The 20,652-nt window shown below is 37.7% G+C and overlaps 1 protein-coding gene across 9 annotated transcripts in view; it reads left to right on the top strand.

The window, feature by feature from the left end:
• Window positions 1–20,652, top strand: part of QKI (QKI, KH domain containing RNA binding) — a 145,896-nt gene that overhangs the window by 115,654 nt on the left and 9,590 nt on the right. For 6 of the 9 annotated variants that reach the window (XR_009418173.1, XR_009418174.1, XM_059469372.1 and 3 more), the window contains 2 exons: window positions 16,892–16,979; window positions 19,295–19,591. Coding sequence is in view for 7 of the 9 variants with exons in the window: in XM_059469372.1 (XP_059325355.1) it covers window positions 16,892–16,979; window positions 19,295–19,591 (385 nt within the window). In the remaining 2 variants the exon portion in view is untranslated. The remainder of the gene's footprint in view (window positions 1–16,891; window positions 16,980–19,294; window positions 19,592–20,652) is intronic. The other 3 variants (XM_059469371.1, XM_059469368.1, XM_059469369.1) reach the window with 2 other exon arrangements.

A 20,652-nucleotide genomic window follows, 5' to 3' on the forward strand; every position in this document is an offset into this window, starting at 1 on the left:
GTAATGCTATTAAAAATGGTTCTCTGTATTGTTTCAATAAACATTAACCTGCTATTGATTTCAACTTTCCTCTGTGCATGTAATATTTATTACAACACTTGTCAGATCTGCTTCTGAAAGGGGAGGGAGGGCATTGAGGTTTCTTCGGAAAACAAATAAGGTCCTGTGGCCCTTCAAACTGTTTTTTTTTCTCGGGTCACATGTAAATGTTTTCCCAGCTCAGGCCTGCCTGCCTTGTCTCTAAAGGGAGCTGGGCTTTGACCCGCTGACTCCTTTGTCAGCACCGATGCTATTGAAATGTGAGAAGATGGACTTGGTGCTTTCACAAGTGCCTCAAGTGATGAACATCACTTATGCTTGTTTAACCTTCAGCTGTGCTCCAGAAGTCAGCTGTAGTAGGCTGGGAAGAACTGATGGCCGGTGTTTGGGAAGCATGTGTTCGTGTTCTCCCAGCCGCCTAGATCGGGTAACTTAAAGAAACAGGGAAGATGAGACGTGCCTGAATACTTTGATGCTAGCTTTAAAAGTGTATATTCAAGGACATGTCACACTTGAAACAGTATGCAGTATTTATCCCCAAAATAATTGATATTGGTTATATAGCTTAAGGCTTAAGTGTCGCCTTGTGATCCTTTCTAGTACATATCTCAAATTTTTACCCATCATAAGTATTAGGATGTGGAGGTGGAACTAATTAAAAAGAGAGCAGTACTGCCGTAATGGCAGTAATTTTAACTTTCGTTTAAAGCCATAAAAATACGGTTAGAGCTCCTTGATATAATCTTACATCACTAGCAGGAATCCTGTAAATTAGCAAAGGAAAGTAGTAAATTCGTGCTGGTGATTCAGTGGTTGAACAGCTGCTAAGTTCTAACAAATTTCTGAACTGTTACTAATGATCCAGCTGAAGCTGTTTGGTAGCCTCGGGGTACTGTTTCTGTGAAACTTAAGAAATATCTCCCAAGAAATTAGAAGAGAACAAGAGCAGCATTTACTCTTACTAATACTCAAAATTTTAACTGTTCATTTAAAGTTACTCTGAGAAATACTGTCAGGGAATTGATTCCATCAGACTTGATCCCCACCCCCATATGTTCTTACTTCTTAGATGAGTTACTGGAAGGTAAAATTTTATAATATAATATTTATAAATATTTACAATAAAAATATTATCTCAGTGTTTGTGAAGTGGCTTGAGAAACTAAAACTACGAAAACTTCTGCACTCTGAGGGTACATAAGAGGGGTGCTAAATGAATAAAGGACATTATCAGCATTAAAAAATGTGTAGAAAGGCAATGTTACAGAGGACCCTCTGGAATACTGGGTTGAACTGAGTGCATCACTTAGGTCCTTAGTTCCAGTACCTTACAGCACCTCTGCAAATTTGTACTATTTACAGAAATCAGGTAGTAAAAAAATCTGAAAAATTAAAAAGGTATATATTGGTATTACAGTTTTCAGATTTTACACTCTGGGATTTTTTCTGGATTTTAGAATTTTAGTTCCATAGATTATGGTGCTTGATTGGAACCTATATTTTATCACATTTTGTGTGTTCTTTCTCTTCTCTCTGTTTGACTTGCAAAACTGAGGTGAAAATAAGTGGCAGTGGGAGTGCAGGAAAAGCTTAAACTGGTGGGATTTTTTGGCTAGGTCAGATGTTGAGATAGGGATATTTAAAGATTACTGATAATTGAATCTGGGCTACACAGTATGAATTTAGTTTTGCAGTACCTGTGAAAGAGGAAGGTGGAAATGGCTGCCTAGTATTTCACTCTTTTTTTTTTTTTAATGAAGGATTTTCACAACCTAAAACTTATTGATTTGTCACACGAGAAACATCTCTCTCCAGAGTTCATGAAAATATACATCAGGCAAGTTACCTGATAATAGATGGATATTTCATTTGAAAGATACTCTGTCCTTTACCTTGTGAGCAGTGTAGGAGAAACCTTATCATTTTATCATCTAAAAGTATAGCATACAGAAAAAAAGTCTGGTAAAACTAAGATGGGCCTGCTTAGATCTGAATCTAATTTCAATTTTAAAGTATGTTCTCATGACTTGTGATGAGCCTGTTGTTTCATAATGAAATCAGAAGTCCCCTTCTGCTTCAATCCCGAATGATGAAGCTGCAGGCTAATTAATTTGTGGATGGATATCATAAAAAAGCACTTACCAGACTATTCTGTGCGATGACTTTATTTTCTAAGCGCTAGAAAAGGAACTCACAAATTTTCTGGGGCTTTTGGAGAGGTATATCACCTTGTTGAATGTCTCACCCAGCACCAGAGAACACAGAGGAAGTGTCAGGGATATGCACACAGGAAAGGTGGGAATACCGTAATGGGGAAGAAGTGGGAAGCTATGCAAAGTACTTGTTCTCTGTGTTTAATTTGTTATATTTTGAGGGTTCTTGGCTCCTGCTGGTCCAGGAATCCAGAGAATCAAAGAAATGTGAATGCTGCTAGACCAGTAGGGATAGCAGCTGTTTCTTCTCTGGGCACTCCCTCTTTTCTAATAACCTCTCTTGCAAGTATTTTTATCCAGTCTCCATTTAATTCTGCTTCTGCTGGGGCATTGTTACTTTTGCCTTTGATCTTCAGATTCCAGCAGTTTGTTTCCTTCTGCAATTTTTGCACTTACTAGGTTGTAAACTTCTGACAGCAGGTTCTTTGCCATGTGTATTGTAGGTATCTGAACTCCAGGTCAGAAGTGTTTATATACTGTTATGCTAAAATTAACATTGCATGCAGAGACATGAAAACAAAATGCATAATCTAAGTCATACAATTCTTGGCTAAAGAAAATCAGCAACTCTCACTTGGGGTAGTTCTACAGAAGGTTGTAATACACAAAAATGAAAAAATATCAATGAGGAAATTGATTTTTGTGGAGTCCTCACACTAGCAAACCAAGCATTATTTTCAGTTTCTTAGCATGGAGCTTTGTAAGTACGGGATGCACTATTTAACTGCTACAGATTTAAAGATGCTGGTGTAAGGTGTTAGAATTGCCCATTTAGGATGATGACATTTTTAGAGGTTTGAAATGAGCTTTTTCAGTGCTTTTAGAAGATGGATTGCAAATACCAAGGTTCAAAGATCTCTGCAAAATAGGAATGTGTGTACTTAGAGTAGTAGGTAGATGGTTGAGATTGTAGCCATTTCTCTGAGTTAACAAATCTACAAATGGAGGAACATACTTCTCATAGTTTCAAGGTAACCTAGAGGAGACTGATCAGCACAGTTGGCCAAGAGAAGCTGTAATAGTATTTCTCACTGAAGGTTGGCATCAAGAGAGAAGAAAGAAAGGAGAATGATTATACGTGAAAAAATGGGCAAAAACTATAAAAAATGTGTAGGAGAATGAGGAATAAGAAAAATATTCATGGAATATTTTAATATGAAAAAAATATCTTTTAGTTGTCAGGTGGGGGTTTCCAGTTAGAAAAGAAGATTAAACGGCTGGGCTTCAGAACTAGCAAGACTGAGACTCCCCATTCCATATGGAATTGAGTCAGTTGGCACACTGAGGTGTCAGCTCCCATCAGTCTCTCCTCCCTTACTGGTGAGTCTGCAGTGAGCTCTTTCAGTTTTGTAACCTGGCAGAAAAATATATGGGTTGAGAAAAAACGAAGTGTTACCAGATGAGCAGGTTGGCATGGTTGAGTCCTGGATCCAGTGATGGGTACAGGAGAGCCAGCAGTAAGGACAGAGTAGGACTGTGACCACCACTATCTAAATTGACTTAAAGTACCACAGGAATGCCAGTTGAGAGGCTTTTTGAATCTTGAAAAATAATTTTTGACTCCTTTGACAGCAATGTAAAACCTCAGCCTAATCATCCTGAACTAATTTGTAGCCTGGGAAAAAGTCTTAAGGATGGCATTTTAATTTTTTACGTTCTGGAATCGACTGTTTTATTTGCTAGGTAAACTTGTCTGAACTTGTTTCCTCTGAAATTATTTTCCCTAAGTTTTCTGTCTGATTGATTCCCATTCCGTCCTCTGTTTTTCAAAGTCTTAGCTTTCTGAACTCAGTCATGCATGGATGCAGAGCAACTTACTTTTGCACATTCTGGAAACAAAATTCCATTAATTTGTCCATTCATTTGAATTGCTTCAGAATTATATGCCTTGCTTTTCACACCTTTTGTACCTTTCTTGTCCTTATTTCCCTTGGCTTAAGGAAAAGAACTTCATTTGTCTCTTCCCGTTAATGCTGAGTGAATGAATAATCTTCAGTTACTATGAGTGTTGAAAAATTTTCATAATTTTTAGGTTTGCTTCTTAATTTTTCAGCCACATCATGTAACTTTTTCTGGTTTTAGATGTTTTTTTCCCTATGTATAAGCTTTTACACACATTAAGGACGGTTTTTACTGCAAAGCACTATGTATAAGAATATAGTCCATAAAATTAGAGACTGTGTGAATTTAGGTATTATTTTGAAATATTCATGAGATTCTGAGGCTCAGGAGATTAAGAGGCACTAAGGTGATTTGTCTTGCAGTAAAAAATGTATTTTAAGCTGCTTTTGCTTGTGGTTGTGCACCTTGTCTACTACAATACAAAAGTATAATTCTGCAGTCTCTGAAAGACAACTTAATTCTACATATTTCTAGCATCTAAGTCTAAATTTGTTTCTCCTAAAAATTGGATTAGAATAATAAATGTTCAGAGGACCAGAGTGTCTGAACAATATTCAAACAGAATGATGTGCAGAACTGAGTCAGAAATCTAAAAATGGGACAGTGTTACATGTTTAATGGGACTCAAGGATCATTCAGAAAGCAGGTGGGAATCTTGTATCAATGCAATGGAGTGAGAGTGAAGGGCAAGGAACTGGTGGGGAATGGCTAGGATGAAGTGAAGTTACCCCAGGAACAGTTTAGTGTTTTTAGGGTGGATTAATACTTTTAATGCCAACATTACTTGTTCTCTGCAAAGGTCCTACAATATGCATCTGGCATTTAAGGTTAGTTAGAAGCTACAGGGGAGATGCTGCATAGAAATATTGCAGGAGTATCCTGTCAAGAATGGTTTTCTGAGCATGACGTGACAGCATTGATCTAGGATGGCTCAGTGGCTGCAGTTTGTTTCAGCACAGTTCAGGTACCCAGCTGCTTAAAAATGAAAACCATTTAATGAAGTTTTGGTCTAATATCCGGAGTGTGTAGCAAGCTGTTCAGGGGCAATACTATAAAACATGCAATGATCAGCAACAAAGAGTAGCACAGAGGTCTTGAATATTTCTGTCCCAGTATAGGCTTTAACTTGCAGTGAAATTTATACTGTGAGTCCTACTAAATAGTTACTTTAGTTCCTGTGTCTGCTGAGGAGGCAGATTTTTAAATTAGTGTGTAGAACAGCTGGGAAGAATGGTCAAATTAATTATTTAAGATAGGCCTGATACATACTTCTCTCATTCTAGGACAGAAGATTACATTTAAAGAACTTAATTGTCCTTTCATAGAGGCTCAATTATTATATAGAAAAAATTTTAATTGTTTATTCTAGTAATGTAGGATTTTAGGAAAAAAAAAAATGAAAAAATTCTGGTCAGTAATTTATTTGGGGATTTTCCAGATAGGTTAACCAGTCCTTTATTTTGGCAAGTCTCTAGTCAGGTACCTCATGATCCCAGTACCTTCTGAACAGAGGATGATGTTTGCTGTACCACGGTCTCATTTCTATATGTGAGCTGTCATAACCTGTACTTGCTTGTGAGAGAGTTCTGAAACATGGCCCACATACACAATTGGTAGAGTTTGTTATGTGTGCATGGCATCTGAATAGTCTTCAGCGTGGGGGGAAATGTGTCGGTTTTACTGCACATTCCAGAAAACACTTTTTATAAAAACCGTGGTTTTATTAAAGCAGGAGGCAAAGCAATCAGTTTGGCGTGATTTTTTAGTTGTTCTTTGGGGTTTTTTGTTTGGTTGGGTTTTTTTAATTTAACAAGTTTTAGGAAAGTTCTCTATGTTATAAACATAATTTGCAAATTGGTGGGTAACAGGATGGCATTTTTATTTCAATTTGGCATCTTTTATCAAAATGTAAGGGATATTTTTTTTTCAAGCACTAGGAATACTTTCAAAAATAAATTTTCTTTTTGCTAATTTTTTTTTTACTACTGATGTACTCTATTTTCAATAATAAGTATTTGTAATCTGGTCTTAAAACCTAGCAGAGTAAAATCTCATATACAGTAGAATATCATAAGAAACAGACTTCATATTAATATGTTACAAAAAATAGGTGATTCTTATTTGTCAAAATCTGGATGAGAAATACTGATCTTAACGTAGGTATGTGATTAATTCCCAAAGCCCAAAAGGTGAATATCTTCAAAAATGAAGTTGGTTTAATTTTCTTTGACACTTCAGCTTCAGGTTCCATTTTTTTTTTTCCCCCAACTATGATGAATAATTAAAACAAGACTTGTGTATGTTTGAATTGTTCTGGGTGATTGCACTGGAAAATTATGTGACTACATTTAAAAAAAAAGTCAAATTATCATCACTTTTGTTATTCTAGAGTAGGTAAAAGAAACTGCAGTATGTTGTATGATTTTCATAATTTACTAAGAATCGACTAATCTTTTGTAACTGAAGTTACTATGGCTAAAGGAATTGATTAAAAAATTAAAATCTGTTGGATGTATATTTTTACACAATATTTGCAGATGTCAGAATATTTTTGCAAATTGAGACTGTCTTAAAAGGCTTTTAAAAATGTTTTTAATGCTAAATTTGTTACGTAGAAACAAAATGATGCAAACCGATAGGCGGAACTTCCGTGCTCAGCTCCTAAGTGACAGCACGAATAAATTTTCAGGTCTGTCAGGAGTCAAAAAGCTGCCTTTTGTCAGTTTGGGATCAAACCTGTGCCTTGCTGCCTGATGCTCTGACGTGGTGGGCGCCTCACAGCACACACACACACACACACACACCTGTGGCTGCTGTGTGCGGCTCAGGCTCTCCAGCAGCCAGAATGGCTCTGCCTTTGCTCCTTAGGCAGGGAAGGTGGCTGCCCATCCCTGCCCCGCGGTAGGCACAGGCTAGGGCAGTGTCTGCAGGAGGAGGAGAGCGGTGCTGGGGAACAGGAGCTCCTCAAAGGCCCTTTGTGCCGGTCCCTGCCGGTTCTCGCTGCTGTCTGTGGAAAACAAGGGTTGGCCGGGCTCTGGGAGCTGAAAAGGAGCTCAGTAAATAGCAGGGAAAGCCTTTCCCTAGCAACACACGGCCTCGAGCAGCCCGAGCCTTCGGTCCTGTGATTGACATATTTGTCCCCTAAAGAGAACGCACACAATTAGTTTTTTCTCTTCTCTGTATTTTTAAGCTGTGTGAAAGTGGGTTTTAGCAGCCATACAAGAGGAGGCTGGCCACTTGGAATACCATCACTCCCTTCTTCTGGACTTCATGAGCTCTCAGAGCTCAAGAACTGGAGAGGCATCTGTGGTGCGGTGTTGATGGGGAGCTAACTTCGATTTTTAAACAGTATTTAATCATTGGTATTGGAGTACCAGTAAAGTGCACGTGAGACACATGTGGTGTTAGATTCAGCACAGCTATGGGCTGCTTGTAGGCATGTAAGCAGTTGGAAATAATTGTGACCTTTTAGTACTCATTCACTTTTTAGCAGCTGTTGAAAATTACTGCAAGTACATGCTCGGAGCGTATCTCCCTTTAAACTTCCAATATTCTGTTTCGTTTGTTAGATTAAACTTAAATTGTTTAGATTTTGGGGCATCTTAGGTTTAAAACAATACTTTTTCTCTAGATAGTAGCTTTATGTAAATTTCTGAATGAGACAGTCATTACATGCCTCAACCTGAGAGGTTGGGCATGTGCAGAAAACAGTCATTTTGAAAATATAACCATTAATGCAAGTATTTTACAAAAGGGGAGTGCAGGTGAAATGCAGAAACAATTTTTTATATCACATTTAGCTGGCATGATTTCTGTTGAAAATAAGAGCAGTTGAAGAAGCTCTTGGAAGGCCACTGCTCCCTGAATACTAAGATTTCACAACTGGAAAAGCCTAAACATTCATCAGTTTAGTCCATATTGTAATAAAATAGTTTATTTTAATTAGTCAGTATTACATTTTCAGGACATCTCCTGCTGAAGATAAAAATGTCTTAGGAGTTACTACTGCAGCTTGAATTCCCATGTGGTAGTGTGCAGCCCTGAATCCTGTGTGTTTAATGAAACACATGAGAGAAGATACCCTTGAAATTTCGACATGTGCTAATTTGCAGCAACAGTCTTTGTGCTCCCTGTCACCAGCAGTTAGTTTTCTTCTATTGCTCTAAAGAGAGAGACTCCTCACATTCTTTCTTGGTTACTAAATTGATGTGAAATGTCATTTTTGTTTCTTTTTTTTTATTATTATTTCTGGGTGGGAACAGATTTGAAACATACTGGACATGTTTTCTATATGAATACATGCCGTCATATCTCAGTGCCATTTTGAAAATGAGAGGCTTTGTTTGTGTAGTAAACCATTAGCATAGCTGAAAAGAAAACTATGTAGCATTGGGATCTCTGGAGTTTGCAACAAAAAAATAGTTTTGAAACCCTTAAATGGGGGTCGCCAGTCCCATCTTGCCCCCTATGTACCCACCCACATCAATATTTGAGTTAGGTGTCTTTGCAGTTCAGGGGAATTCACAGCTATTTTGAGTGTATAAACTCAAAGTTTGAATAGAGACCTCCTAGGATGATAGAGGGAAAATAAATGTTACAGGTTAGGCCACACTTAACTGTAAATATTTTTTAATTAATCATTCCATTTATAGATTTCTAACAACTGCCTCTAATTTGTACCTGTTAGAACAACCACCTTGATCATAGGTCTTTTTGTAGCATATATTAGTTAAATTGTTTTTACAATTTACTGAAAACTCAATATGGGTTAATGAATTTGTCCTGATAAAAGTGGAATGTGTCAACACTGTCTGAGTGTTCTGGCACTATTCAGTCTGTTCCAAAGGCTACAGCTGGAATAAAGACCTGCATAACATAGGTCGTGTTTGCATTCTGCTCTCTTCAGATTCCTAGGATGCTGATGGAGCTCAGGATGTTGCTGGTAGAGCCATATGTGGGAAATTTGTGTGAGAGGCTTGCCTGCTACTATCTCATTCGCTGTGCTTATAGTTAACTGCTGTTTTCAGAACTGAACTAACCAGTGAGGAGGAATTTTGAATGTCTAGCATTCCAGAACTAGATATACCAACAGTGAAGTGTTCAGCTCTGAACATTTTTAAGCTGGGCTTGCACATTGCTAAAAATAGGTCTAATACTTTAGATTGCATAGATGCCTTTAGATTGATAGGTATTTCATTTGAACCTTAATACAAATATCAGCAGATGTCTGTGCTAGCAAATAAATCTGAAGACATCTCAGTATTATTCTACCCTTTAAAAACATTTTAGCATGTACTGTAAAATTTTTTTTTCATTTCGAATTTTTTGGGGTTTAGCGTGTATATGTGTGTCATGAAAGATGCATTCCTGTAATGGAGCTTTATGAATTGCTGAAGCTCTCCAGTGTGCTGTATAGAGATTCTTATCAAGATTTTATTAAAAACAGTAAAACAGACGTGCAAGGAAAATAGGAATGAAAATATAAAAAAAAAAGGAAAAATGCAAAGCAAAAAGCAAGTTCTGAAATTAAGTATTGTTGAGGGTTTGATTTAACCTATCCAGGTGACCTGTTTGTTTTTTTTTTTCCTTCAAAGCTCAAAACCCTGTGATTTAAACATGAGCCCATCACATCTGTCCTAAAGAAATGTTGATCTGTTAAGGTCAAGCAAAACTCCCCCCACCCCATTATGCTACCAGCCAGTATCTAGGGGAATATATGGTGAAGCAAACTTGTAAGTTCCACTGATGCTGTATTTCAGTCTGGCTTGTAAAACACACTATCTGCCAATTTTCTGTACCTTATCTGTATTTTCTTTGTGCAGAAATGGAAAGTGGGGGAGGGAGGGCATAGGACTCTGAAAAGTATTACTGGTAAGCCAAGTATCATGATTAAACAGGGATATGTCAGATAAGGTGATGGGGAGTGTAAAAAGATAGGCTGTCTCTTTCCCCTGGTGTATCTTTAACATTATGACCAATGAATTTGTCAAGTGAAACAGCACAAGTCTTCTTTGCATATCATTTGAACTGAGAGCTTGCTTTGAAGAAGATAAGCAGACTGTGTTGCCCAGAAGAAATAATGATGCTAATTTATCTTTGCCTGTCCTCGTAGCCACAGCAGTGTGTGTCAATGTTGAAAAGGAAATAGAGAAATAACTGAGCTATAGTTTCACCACCTGTTCAGTGCCATAGGACTGTTGATGTACAGGACTCTGAGAAATATGGCTGGTCTGGAAGTCTTTGTCATTAAAGCATTTGGGAAAGCTTCCTCCAATAAAAGAATGGGTGCCAAACTGTGACAGAACAGAACTCTTTGACCAATTCCCCTCAAAACAAACAAAGCTGTGGTTTAGGGTTTCTGCTCCGTCACCCTCAGAAGTGTATAATGAAGGATGAGAAAGTCTGTTGCATATGTTTACTAGCAACTTCTAACTATCAATATTTACATTCTGGGCATGGGAAACTTGAAGGTCTCTGCCAGATTTTTTTGAGGGAAAGGGAGGATGAGATGTTTTCGTTAATACTGAGTAATAGAGTAATTTACCAGAACCAAAAGCCTTTACAAAAGTAAAATCTAATCTCTTCCTCTAGGTAATTGATTAATAGTTGAGGTACTCCCATTCAGAGTCTTAGAAAAAAGCTCTTTTCTTTGTCTTTTACATCTAGTTACCAGTAATCTTGTCTAGGATATTGTTGCTATAGATACATCACTTTCAACAACTTAGATACAAAATAAAAATATCTTCCAAACATGGATTTTAAGCATATACAAAAATTCCAATATGTTTTAGCCTTTGTAGTATATTTTACAATATATTCTGATGTCTGAGATCTGTTTTTTTTTATTTAACACATGTATGTCTAGGAATTTTTAGTATAATGTTTGCAAGGTTTTTTGTTTATAAATTATGAATGGAAGGTTTTTGTCCCTGAATGGAGACATTCATGTGTGAAGACTGACTGGAGCAGGGTATGTTAGGAATACTTACTGATCTACAAGTGAATTGCAGTGGAAGATTTTTCTTTGTCAGGGAGATAAAAGCATTCTAGAGCCTGAGAATCCAGCCTGTGTCACAGTGCAAGCCTCCAAGCTGCAGCTGTTGGGCTGTGGAGCAGCTGGAGCCTGTGGGAAGGCAGGGTGACAGGCCCCTGAGGAGCAGCACTGCCTCCTGGATAAGTAGGATAAGATCAATGGTACTAAAATATTTCCATGGTGCATTTTACCAAAATTCCTATATAATTAGTAAATAGTAGGTGGCTTATACTATGCAGATACACTATGCAGTCTAAAGAATAATTAAAGTCTTCATATTTAATGTGTGTATTTCCAGGTGGTACAGAAGTTATGTTTATTTTATGTGGCAATTTTAAATTACTTTTCTATTTGAGGAAGAGTTTTAAGTATTTATTCTTGTTCATTAGTGTAGTGTTCTTCGATAACTTGCTAAGTCCTCTGTCCTTCTGCTTGAAGTGCATGAAAAATTATTTATTGCCTTTACCTGCATTCTGAAAAATCCACTGTGTTCTTAGAAGCTTGAAGCAAATGTGTGAACAGTGCAGGGATTTGGATAAAATGTTTGGTAGCTGGAAGGGTTCTCTCCAAGGGTATCAGGAAAGCTGCCGGTGGGAGCTGCTGTGTAACCAGCAGCGGTGTGGAGCAGGCAGGGAGGCTGCTCTGCAGGAGGGGTTGCTGAGGTGCTTGTAGGCAGGCAGGTACTCTTTGGTGCTGTCATGCTGCTCAGGCCCCCCGGTCCTTCTTTCCATGAGCCTGGTGGGACAGGCCTGCTGCATTGGTAGGGGAAGATGGACACTTGTTTTTGGCCCTTGTGTTCCTGGCTGATCTGACCGTCGTTTTGCTTCGCCACCGTTTTCTCTTCCCACTTGCTGCTCCTGCTCTGAGCCTGAAAGGACAGCTCTGGAAAAGCGTATAAAGAACTGGTCCCCAAAGCCAGACTTTGCTGCATTTTATCCAAATAATAAAACTGTCTGCTGCCTTTCCTAGGGCTGGATTCACTTCAGTTCATGAGAATTCAGCTGAAGTACCAGGATGTGACAGGATTGCAAAAGTGTGATCCAAAATGTGTGACATCTGGAAGCTAGACTGTCAGTGAAAGTCACTGACATCACTTAAATATGAAGATCTCTTTGTTGTGAATGTAGGGAGAAAGAAGTGTATCCGTTACATTTTCCAAAGCAGTTACTTTAAAAGAAAATGGAGCATTATAAGGGGAAAGCACCTATGTTTGTAGAGATGGGTTGAAAGCCTTTCCTTCCACCCCTGGTAATAATGAAAATCAGAGAGCATTTTGAGAATTGTGGGTGAGACTGTGAGGCTCGAGAAGCTCTGTCAGAATGAGGTATCCCAGCCATGACACAAGTGAGTGGATTGTTCGGTTTCTGAATTACCTGAGCTGCAGTGGTGCTCCTTTTGGGCCTGGCAGCAGTGTGGCCACTGGCTGTCTCTATAGGTCTAATTTATGGATCTCTGCTCTTTCCTAAAGTCTGCTACTTGATCCTTCTTTTAAATACTATCTTTGTTTCCTTCTCTGCTATAATTTGTTACAGGCTTCTCAGAGTTGACAGAATCTAACAGTCCACCTTTCACCTCTGAAAACTGTTGTCATCTGCTGAAGTCCTTCATTGACATTGCACAATGAAGGCATTTACCTTTGGAGTCTGCATGCCTGTCTGTCTTCCACCTGGATAACAAATGTATCTAGCGTGTATGTATGTTTTGTGTATAAATAAGAGGATGAAGTGTATGATACTCCTCAGGGTGCTGCATGCACATGAGAATCAGAGACATTTCAGTTCCTAAAAATAAAGGATTTTCTGGAGGTCTTGGGATACCTGAGGTTGAAGTATAGCTTGGAAATAGATAATGAAAAGAATTCATTGGAGTGTTTTATCTAAGCTCCCCATTTCATGACATGAAACAAGCTCTTACTAATAGCAGTTGTATAATAAACTGCATTCTTTTTTTGTGAAACTGTCAGTATTGCCCAAAATAGGGAAGACAATTGCAGTTTTAACTGGGCGTTTGTATGGTCAGCACTGTCTTTAGTTTGAAATGGTGTTTTTATGAAGTGTTTCCCAGAGACTTCCTAGGTGGCACTTGTTGTGTTTTGAGCTTTGCAACTCTAATCCTACACTGAGAAAGATTAGAAAGCAAGTTACTTAAAATGATAGTCCTCACTGGCACTTGGTTTCCTTTAGGTCTGTTTATTGCTAGCCCAGGTGGAGTTGAGCTACTGTGGGGAGTTAGAGGCTTTGTGTTCACAGAACAGCACCCAGTGGTGTCTGTGCACAGTTGGCTTTGTTAGGATTTACTGCTCCCATCTCTTCCGTATTTGTATTCAGTGAGCATTTGCAAGTAGTTGCTTACATTTAAAGAATTATGTTTCAAGATACCATTTAAGGCTTTTTTTTTTTTAATCTGCATGTTATATTGTAGATGATAAATACAAGGAAAGCACTGGAGATTTAAGAGGATGAGAGGTTTGAGTCAATCACTTGAGCTTCAACTTAGTAATGCAAATCTGGTTTTAAGTGACCTTATTGATGTTTGCTCAAAGTAACTTCCTTTTGGTACAAATGACTGAGCTTTGTTGCAGCTATTGTACAGGTAATGTAGTGTCCCTTTAGAGATTGCCTTTGTACCCCTGATGCAACCTCTCTTTGCTTTAACAGAGAGTGCCTGCAGGAATGCCTGGAGCTAGGATAGATCTCGTGTGCCTCATTTGATCATCTGTCAGCAAAGAAGCGAGAGGATAGGGCAGGGAAAAACATGTGCCCCTTGCTCTGACGCAGCTCTTGGAAGTTTGAGGGGCTGGCTATTGGTGAAGGATGTGCAAGTGGAGGGCTTGGTACCAGAGAGTGAGGGACACACAAGTGTGTCCCGAAGGGTCCTGGGCGCTTCTGTGGCTTCGCTATGAGGAGAGGTGGCAGGTGACTGTTCCAAGGGCAGGGTGCGAGGGGCTGGCAGGATTTTGGGCAGCACTGGTAGGGTAGGGTAGGGTAGGGTAGGGTAGGGTAGGGTAGGGTAGGGTAGGGTAGGGTGGGTGGTGCCAGCAGTGCTGCACACCCGTGTCCTGCAGAGGTGGCATTGTGCAACAAACAGTGCCATCTTCTGGGAGGAGCCGGAACCGTGACCTTGTGGTCAGCGTTACACGTGTTTTTCAAAGTGGTGGAATGGTTTTTTTTGTCGGAGTTGGGGTTTTTTTGTATCTAATAAATGCTTCAAAAATTAAAGCACCGGAAGTCAGTATTAGTGTCTGGTAATGCAAGTCCACTTCTTCCATCTCTGATTTTTTTTACCGATACAGTTGTTAAAGGGACATTTTAAGCTGTATTTTGGGTTTTGTTTAAAAGAAGAAAAGTTTATCAACTGCTGAGCATAGTCTAGAAAAGTAAATCTCAAGAATAAAATTAAGGACTTGATCTGCTTTGTTTAAGTCCACTGTAACTTCCATAAACAAACTTCTTAAAGCCTAGTTATTGCAACATCTCTTCTCATAGAGAGCAGTAGTGACCTATAGGAAAATGTTAAAGTCAGAATGATTACTTGGACTTATATCTCCTTCTTCTGACCATATCAAAAGGATAAAAATATTTTCTGTATTAAAATTATTTTCCTATAAATAGTTATATTGGGAAATATTCTCTGTGGTGCAAAATCTGGGATTAGGGTTACTAAAATTATCCTAGCAAGTGGAGTGTAATATTCAGCATTTACTGAAAGTCATTAATGGCATAGATCAATCTCCTGAAGGTCTTATTCGGAGGAAGTGTGCAATTTTAGTAACAGTAATGGAACTATATGAGAGATGCAGCTAACATTGTGAGGAGGTTTTCTTGTTACACACTTTCAAATAAATAAATACATGAATGTAACAAAAAGCAAGTAAGAAAGTACAGCTTACGGGGGAAGGGAAAAGATTAATCAATGTGTTAAAAAAATCTTTATTGCTAGAAGAACCTTGATAAGGTATATCCAGAATGATGAGAATTTGCGAGCTCTGGATAGGGAAATGGATTTGGAATTGGTTTTATTGTGTCATGATTGCAGCAAAGATGCAGTGGAAAAATAGTTTATTTTAAAAAGAAGATAATATTATTTTGCATGTAAATTATAAATCTGTTCTGTGTGATATTAAGATTGCTAGAATCGGCACATTTTGTATTCCAAAGAGGTTATGGGACTATGGGTTCTGACAGTTCTTCATGGTATGGTACTTAAATGTACAATTAATTTCTAGTTAAGATGGTAATTGAATGTGTATTTCCTTTTTTAGTATTAGTGTCAGCTTGTCCTGTCATACAATGTTTAACATACAAAGAAAATGTCTAATTTCCAGTATATTCTGAATGTTTACTGTGTGATAATCTTGGTGTTTATGCAAGTCCCCAGTATTACAGTTGGGACTTTCAATTTCTGACATTTGAAAGGAATTCAGTGTTGACTCATCTTACCATGTTGATTTTGAGTTGTTGATAAAAATCAGCTGCTAAAAGTCCCCTTCGCAAGGGGTCATGACCCTTGAGTGTACCTCACAATAAGTACTAGATTTGCTTAGATAAAATTTGAAAACTGTTTTTGTCTTGGACTTTAGTAAATTACTAATCCACAGTTTGGGAGTAAAGTATGTATAACAAGCTCATTAACTTGGAAAATACTGTTCCAAATACCTGGAAAATATTGTGTGATTCGAGAAGTAGAGATGTAAGAAATCCATTTTAGCAAAGGAAGAATGCATTGCAGTTCACAGGAAAGCTGCCCTTCTATGCATCTGACTTAAGAATTTCAGCAGTGGCATTCCATACAGGAGGCAAGGTGGTAACCTGACATTAAAGTAGACGTTGACCATCCCTCATGGGTTTTCTCTATCATAATCACATTTTCTGCTCAATAGAGTGTAGACTAAACAAATAGTAGTGTTTTTGGAAAGACAGATCAGAAAATCTCTGGTCTTAAAAATGAAATTATACTATTATGCATTGTAATATATGTTAGAAGTGTTTTTATTACCAACTGAAAAAGTGAGCATTGTTCTACTGAACGCTACTTAATATTTATGCAACCTGCACGATATCAATGGAGTAGGTAACTTCAGGGAAGTAGTTTTAATTGAAGCAAAACCAAGAGTAATGTGTGCTGTGTAAATAGTAGTAATATTCTCATCAGAATACATCTACGTGTGCCAGAATTAGGAATTCAGCCTCAGAGCAGTTGTCAATGTCCTGTCTGGAAAGCTACTCAAAGATTGTTGTTTATTTTTTTGTTTGCCCCTCATCCTCCAGTAGTCAGTATTGACTGTAGTGGAGCAAATTACAATAAACTGCAGTGCTTAAAATTTATGATGGCTATTCATCTATGGCCCAATAGTACAATTTTTTTAAAGATACCTTTAGGAGTACGTGAAAATGTATTTGAGAAAAATATTCCTTAAATTATTTCTACCAAATGCAATTTACCTTTAATCCTTAATTTTTAGAATTTATGTTATGAACCTTTTCCAAAACTCTTTGAAGATATTTGTTAACAAGTCTTAAAGATAGTCAACTGGCAACTTCCACTTAATTACATGGAAAAGTTGACAAAGCTTGCTGCTTTTGTGACTAATGGTAAACAGGTATTTTGCTTGGTTAGAACTTGAACAATTTTATTCTAGGTCGCTTAGATCTTGTGCACTAGTGAGTTCATAATCCTGACTTCCTTCCCATTTTTTCATACGCAGGCAGAAGGAGAAGACAGCCTTAAAAAGATGCAGCTGATGGAGCTTGCAATTCTGAATGGCACCTACAGAGATGCCAACATCAAATCACGTAAGCATGTCACGAGCTCGAGGGTCAATGCCATAGAACTGTTTGCAGGCTTTGAATGTTAAAGCTACCTTTGGAAAATGTACGGTGGCAACTCAGGTTGGAGAATGGAAGGCAGTAAGAACCCAACAAAGCTGTCGGTAGCTGTTGCAGAAGATTTTTGGGAGATAAGTTATGTCTGTTCACGGGGTTTTTTATCTTGTTTCTTGTCCCCATTATTTTTTTAACAGTATGTATGGGTTGAAATATTTACTAATATATATAGTGTAAAACACCTCAACCCTTAAGCTGGATTTTTCTATTTTACAGTCATTTTTCCTTAAAGCATATAAAGGACAGTAGACTCCATTGCATTTTTATATTTAGGGATTTAATTTTAAAATGTTACAGATGTTCAGGATGCTCTGAGTACATTTTTCTGTATTATATTCCTTCCTTTCATCCTGTTTGCATGTGTACCCCCAATGTTATGTTTTACCAACAATTCATCAACTGATTTCACAGCTGAGTTCACACGGATCAGTGATGTAATGAGCCGTTTTTATGATTACTTCCATTACATTTGTGTGAAAATGCTTTTGCCAACGCATGTGTGCACAGGTTTACACTTGAAAATTAATTACACGCACCTACTAATGAAAGCATACACCTATTATGTGTGATACAAATTATTTTCTTCAGTTGAAAATCTAATTTCTCCTTCTGAAAATATAGTTGCTGACTCTGTTCAAAAGTACATTTTTGCTGCAGTTGTGATACAGATGTCAAATGTAAGCACAGTTAAATCAGTCTTTTCATGAAGGACCTACTGATATTTGCAAATTTGTTTCTCCACACAGTCCCCATTTCAGTGTTATTATGTTTAAAGGTTGGAATGCAGTTAGGTCAATTTGAGAGTGCTTACACCAGTGTAATTATTCTGATTTGAAAAGGGACATAAGCAAGGGCTTTTACAACTACAATGGTAATGGTAAGTCTTTCAGCCCTAATGAACACTATGATATTTAAAGTTAGATCAGTTTTAAATATATGGTAGTCTCTAAATTATTGCTACTTCATCATTAAAGTAGCTTTCAGAGTAGCTTAAATTTATGCAAACTTTTGCACAGAAATGTTTTTAATAATTTGAGCAATTTCTTTTTCTCGTCTGTTCCCATTGGTCTATTGTATCAGTGTAAGTGGGAAGATGGAATTTTTTATTTATTTTTTGACTGGAGATTGCCACACTAATATTCATTATTTGATAAGACAGTTTCAGTCTTTGTGTTTGCATTTTACTGAAAAGTTGAAGATGTAGAAGCTGTACTGGTTTATTTCTGTTTAAGAAAGGAAGTATAAATATTTGAGTACTAGTTTTATATTATCTGAGCATTTTTGTTTAAAAAATAAAAATAATTTTAGATATTCACCAGTGTCAAATCTGAAAAACTTTGCCACATTTCTCTTTTCAGGCCACCTCTAAGTTATTTAAATTATGTAGATTGACAGTAGTGCATAGAAATGCATAAATTCTAACCCTTTAAGACTGACTTTTACCAGCAGATATGTAGTGCTTAAGTTCTTCATCTAGTGTGCCTACAGGCTTCAAATAACACTTAATTGAACGTGCTACCACCACTTCAGAAAACAAACAAGACCACCACAAACAAACAAAAAACCAAACCAATACATAAAACCCACCTATTTTCTTTAACTTAAGCAAGGCGATGGTGAACTTCTAATACAAAGGAAGTATGTTACTTGATGAAATTTTATATGGAAATAAAATTTGAGCCTATTTTATTCATGTTATGGTAGGATAGGACCAATTCATGTTTCTAGGTCACCTTCATCTTCATTGATCCTGGAAATGGGAATTGTGTATATGTTTAAATACAATTTTAAGACACGTAAAAACTCTGGACTGATACAGCAGCTCTGCATAACTGAGTGTCTGTGCACTAAATTTTGTACTCTGTATTTGATTGTGATAGTATTTTCCTTGTATTTCCTGCATGCATCTCAGTCTCATGCAGTCTTGATAGCATAAATGAAGAAATGTGGTCTAAATGGAGCTTTCGTGCTGTGTAACCTGTTTGAGAAATCTACCTCACTGTTTTACAATGGCTTTTTTATTTTGCATGTTCATACTTAATCACACTGGAAAATGGAAAGCTGTTTGCATTTGAATGGTGTGCTTTGGCACTGTGTGATCAGCGCATGTACTAATGATTTCCTTTTATTTTTCTTCTTTCCTACTTTTTCCCTTTTTTCCCATTCTTTCCACGTTTTGTACTGCTATCTCCATACTTTCCTCTGAATTTCTTTGCTTACTGTAGCAGCCCTTGCCTTTTCTCTTGCAGCAACAGCCCAGGCTCCAAGGATTATTACTGGGCCTGCGCCTGTTCTCCCACCAGCTGCCCTGCGTACTCCTACGCCAGCTGGCCCTACCATAATGCCTTTGATCAGACAAATACAAACCGCTGTCATGCCAAATGGAACTCCTCATCCCACCGCTGCAATAGTTCCTCCCGGACCCGAGGCCGGTTTAATTTACACACCATACGAGTACCCCTACACGCTGGCACCAGCTACATCAATCCTTGAGTACCCTATTGAACCTAGTGGTGTATTAGGTAAGACCTTTGTGCGTGGATGGCTGCAGAATGTGTTGCTTGTGCTTCTGTTGTGTTTGCAAGGTTGAGGTTCATGGAGGTCAAAGAAAAAAATCTGAAGCGACAAACTTATTTCAGGTATATCAAAGCCGCCCAGCTGAGCTGCTCAAATGGTGCAGCTCTTAAACATTTTAAATGTGTTTGGCATTCCTGAATGTGTGTGCTTAGTTTATATTTATAAATTTACCAAAAGTAAATGTCTTCATGTTTGTATGATATTAGATGGCAAGGGGGACAAAACCTAAATACAAGTTGCCCTTACATAGGCAAGGGGGAAAGAAGCTAAATACAAGCTGAGGTCTATTATATGTCATCTAGGCTCCCGTGAAAAACAAATCAGTTTATATTCTCTTTAACATAAATTAACATCCAGCAGTTTTTGGAAGAGAGGGCTTCTCATTTTGCTATATCATATGAGTTAGCAAAACTGGAGGGAGTGGAGAAGTCTTTGTTCAGTTGGAGTTTTTGTTTATTTAGTACGCAGCTGATAAATCTCTCCTCGGTGTCAGAAAGCGCTAAATTATATTCTGAGCAGAAAATTATTTCAGTGAATGAATATAAAGCAAACCAAGTTCTCACCAAAATAAAATAAAATTAGCAGCTTTACTGATGGCTTCTTTTATATACGTTGCTTTGAAATGTCCATCATTCCTAATATTTCAGACCGCTGACTTGGTGTGTGAAGGCAAGAATGATAAAGCAGCTGTGACAATTCAGTTAACTGGCCAATATGGAACAAGCAGTTCCAATAGTTTCTTCCTTCCCTACCCTCTCCAGAATCTAAATAATCTTTCTCTTCAGTTTGTTCTGAATTGCATATGACCTTGGTCCTGTATAATGTTGATTTTATAGGACTTTGATCTTAGTTTGTTCAGTGGCAGTTATTGATTTACACGAATTCTAAACATCTCTAATGAACACTGGACAATAAGGTTCAAAGTCAATATTTTGTTGAAAGTATTGCAAAAAATCAGTGTTTCATGTGACAAATACTTGGTGAGTTATCTGTATGTGTGCATGTT

Source organism: Ammospiza nelsoni, chromosome 3 (assembly GCF_027579445.1).
Source record: "Ammospiza nelsoni isolate bAmmNel1 chromosome 3, bAmmNel1.pri, whole genome shotgun sequence".
NCBI classification, from domain to species: domain Eukaryota; kingdom Metazoa; phylum Chordata; class Aves; order Passeriformes; family Passerellidae; genus Ammospiza; species Ammospiza nelsoni.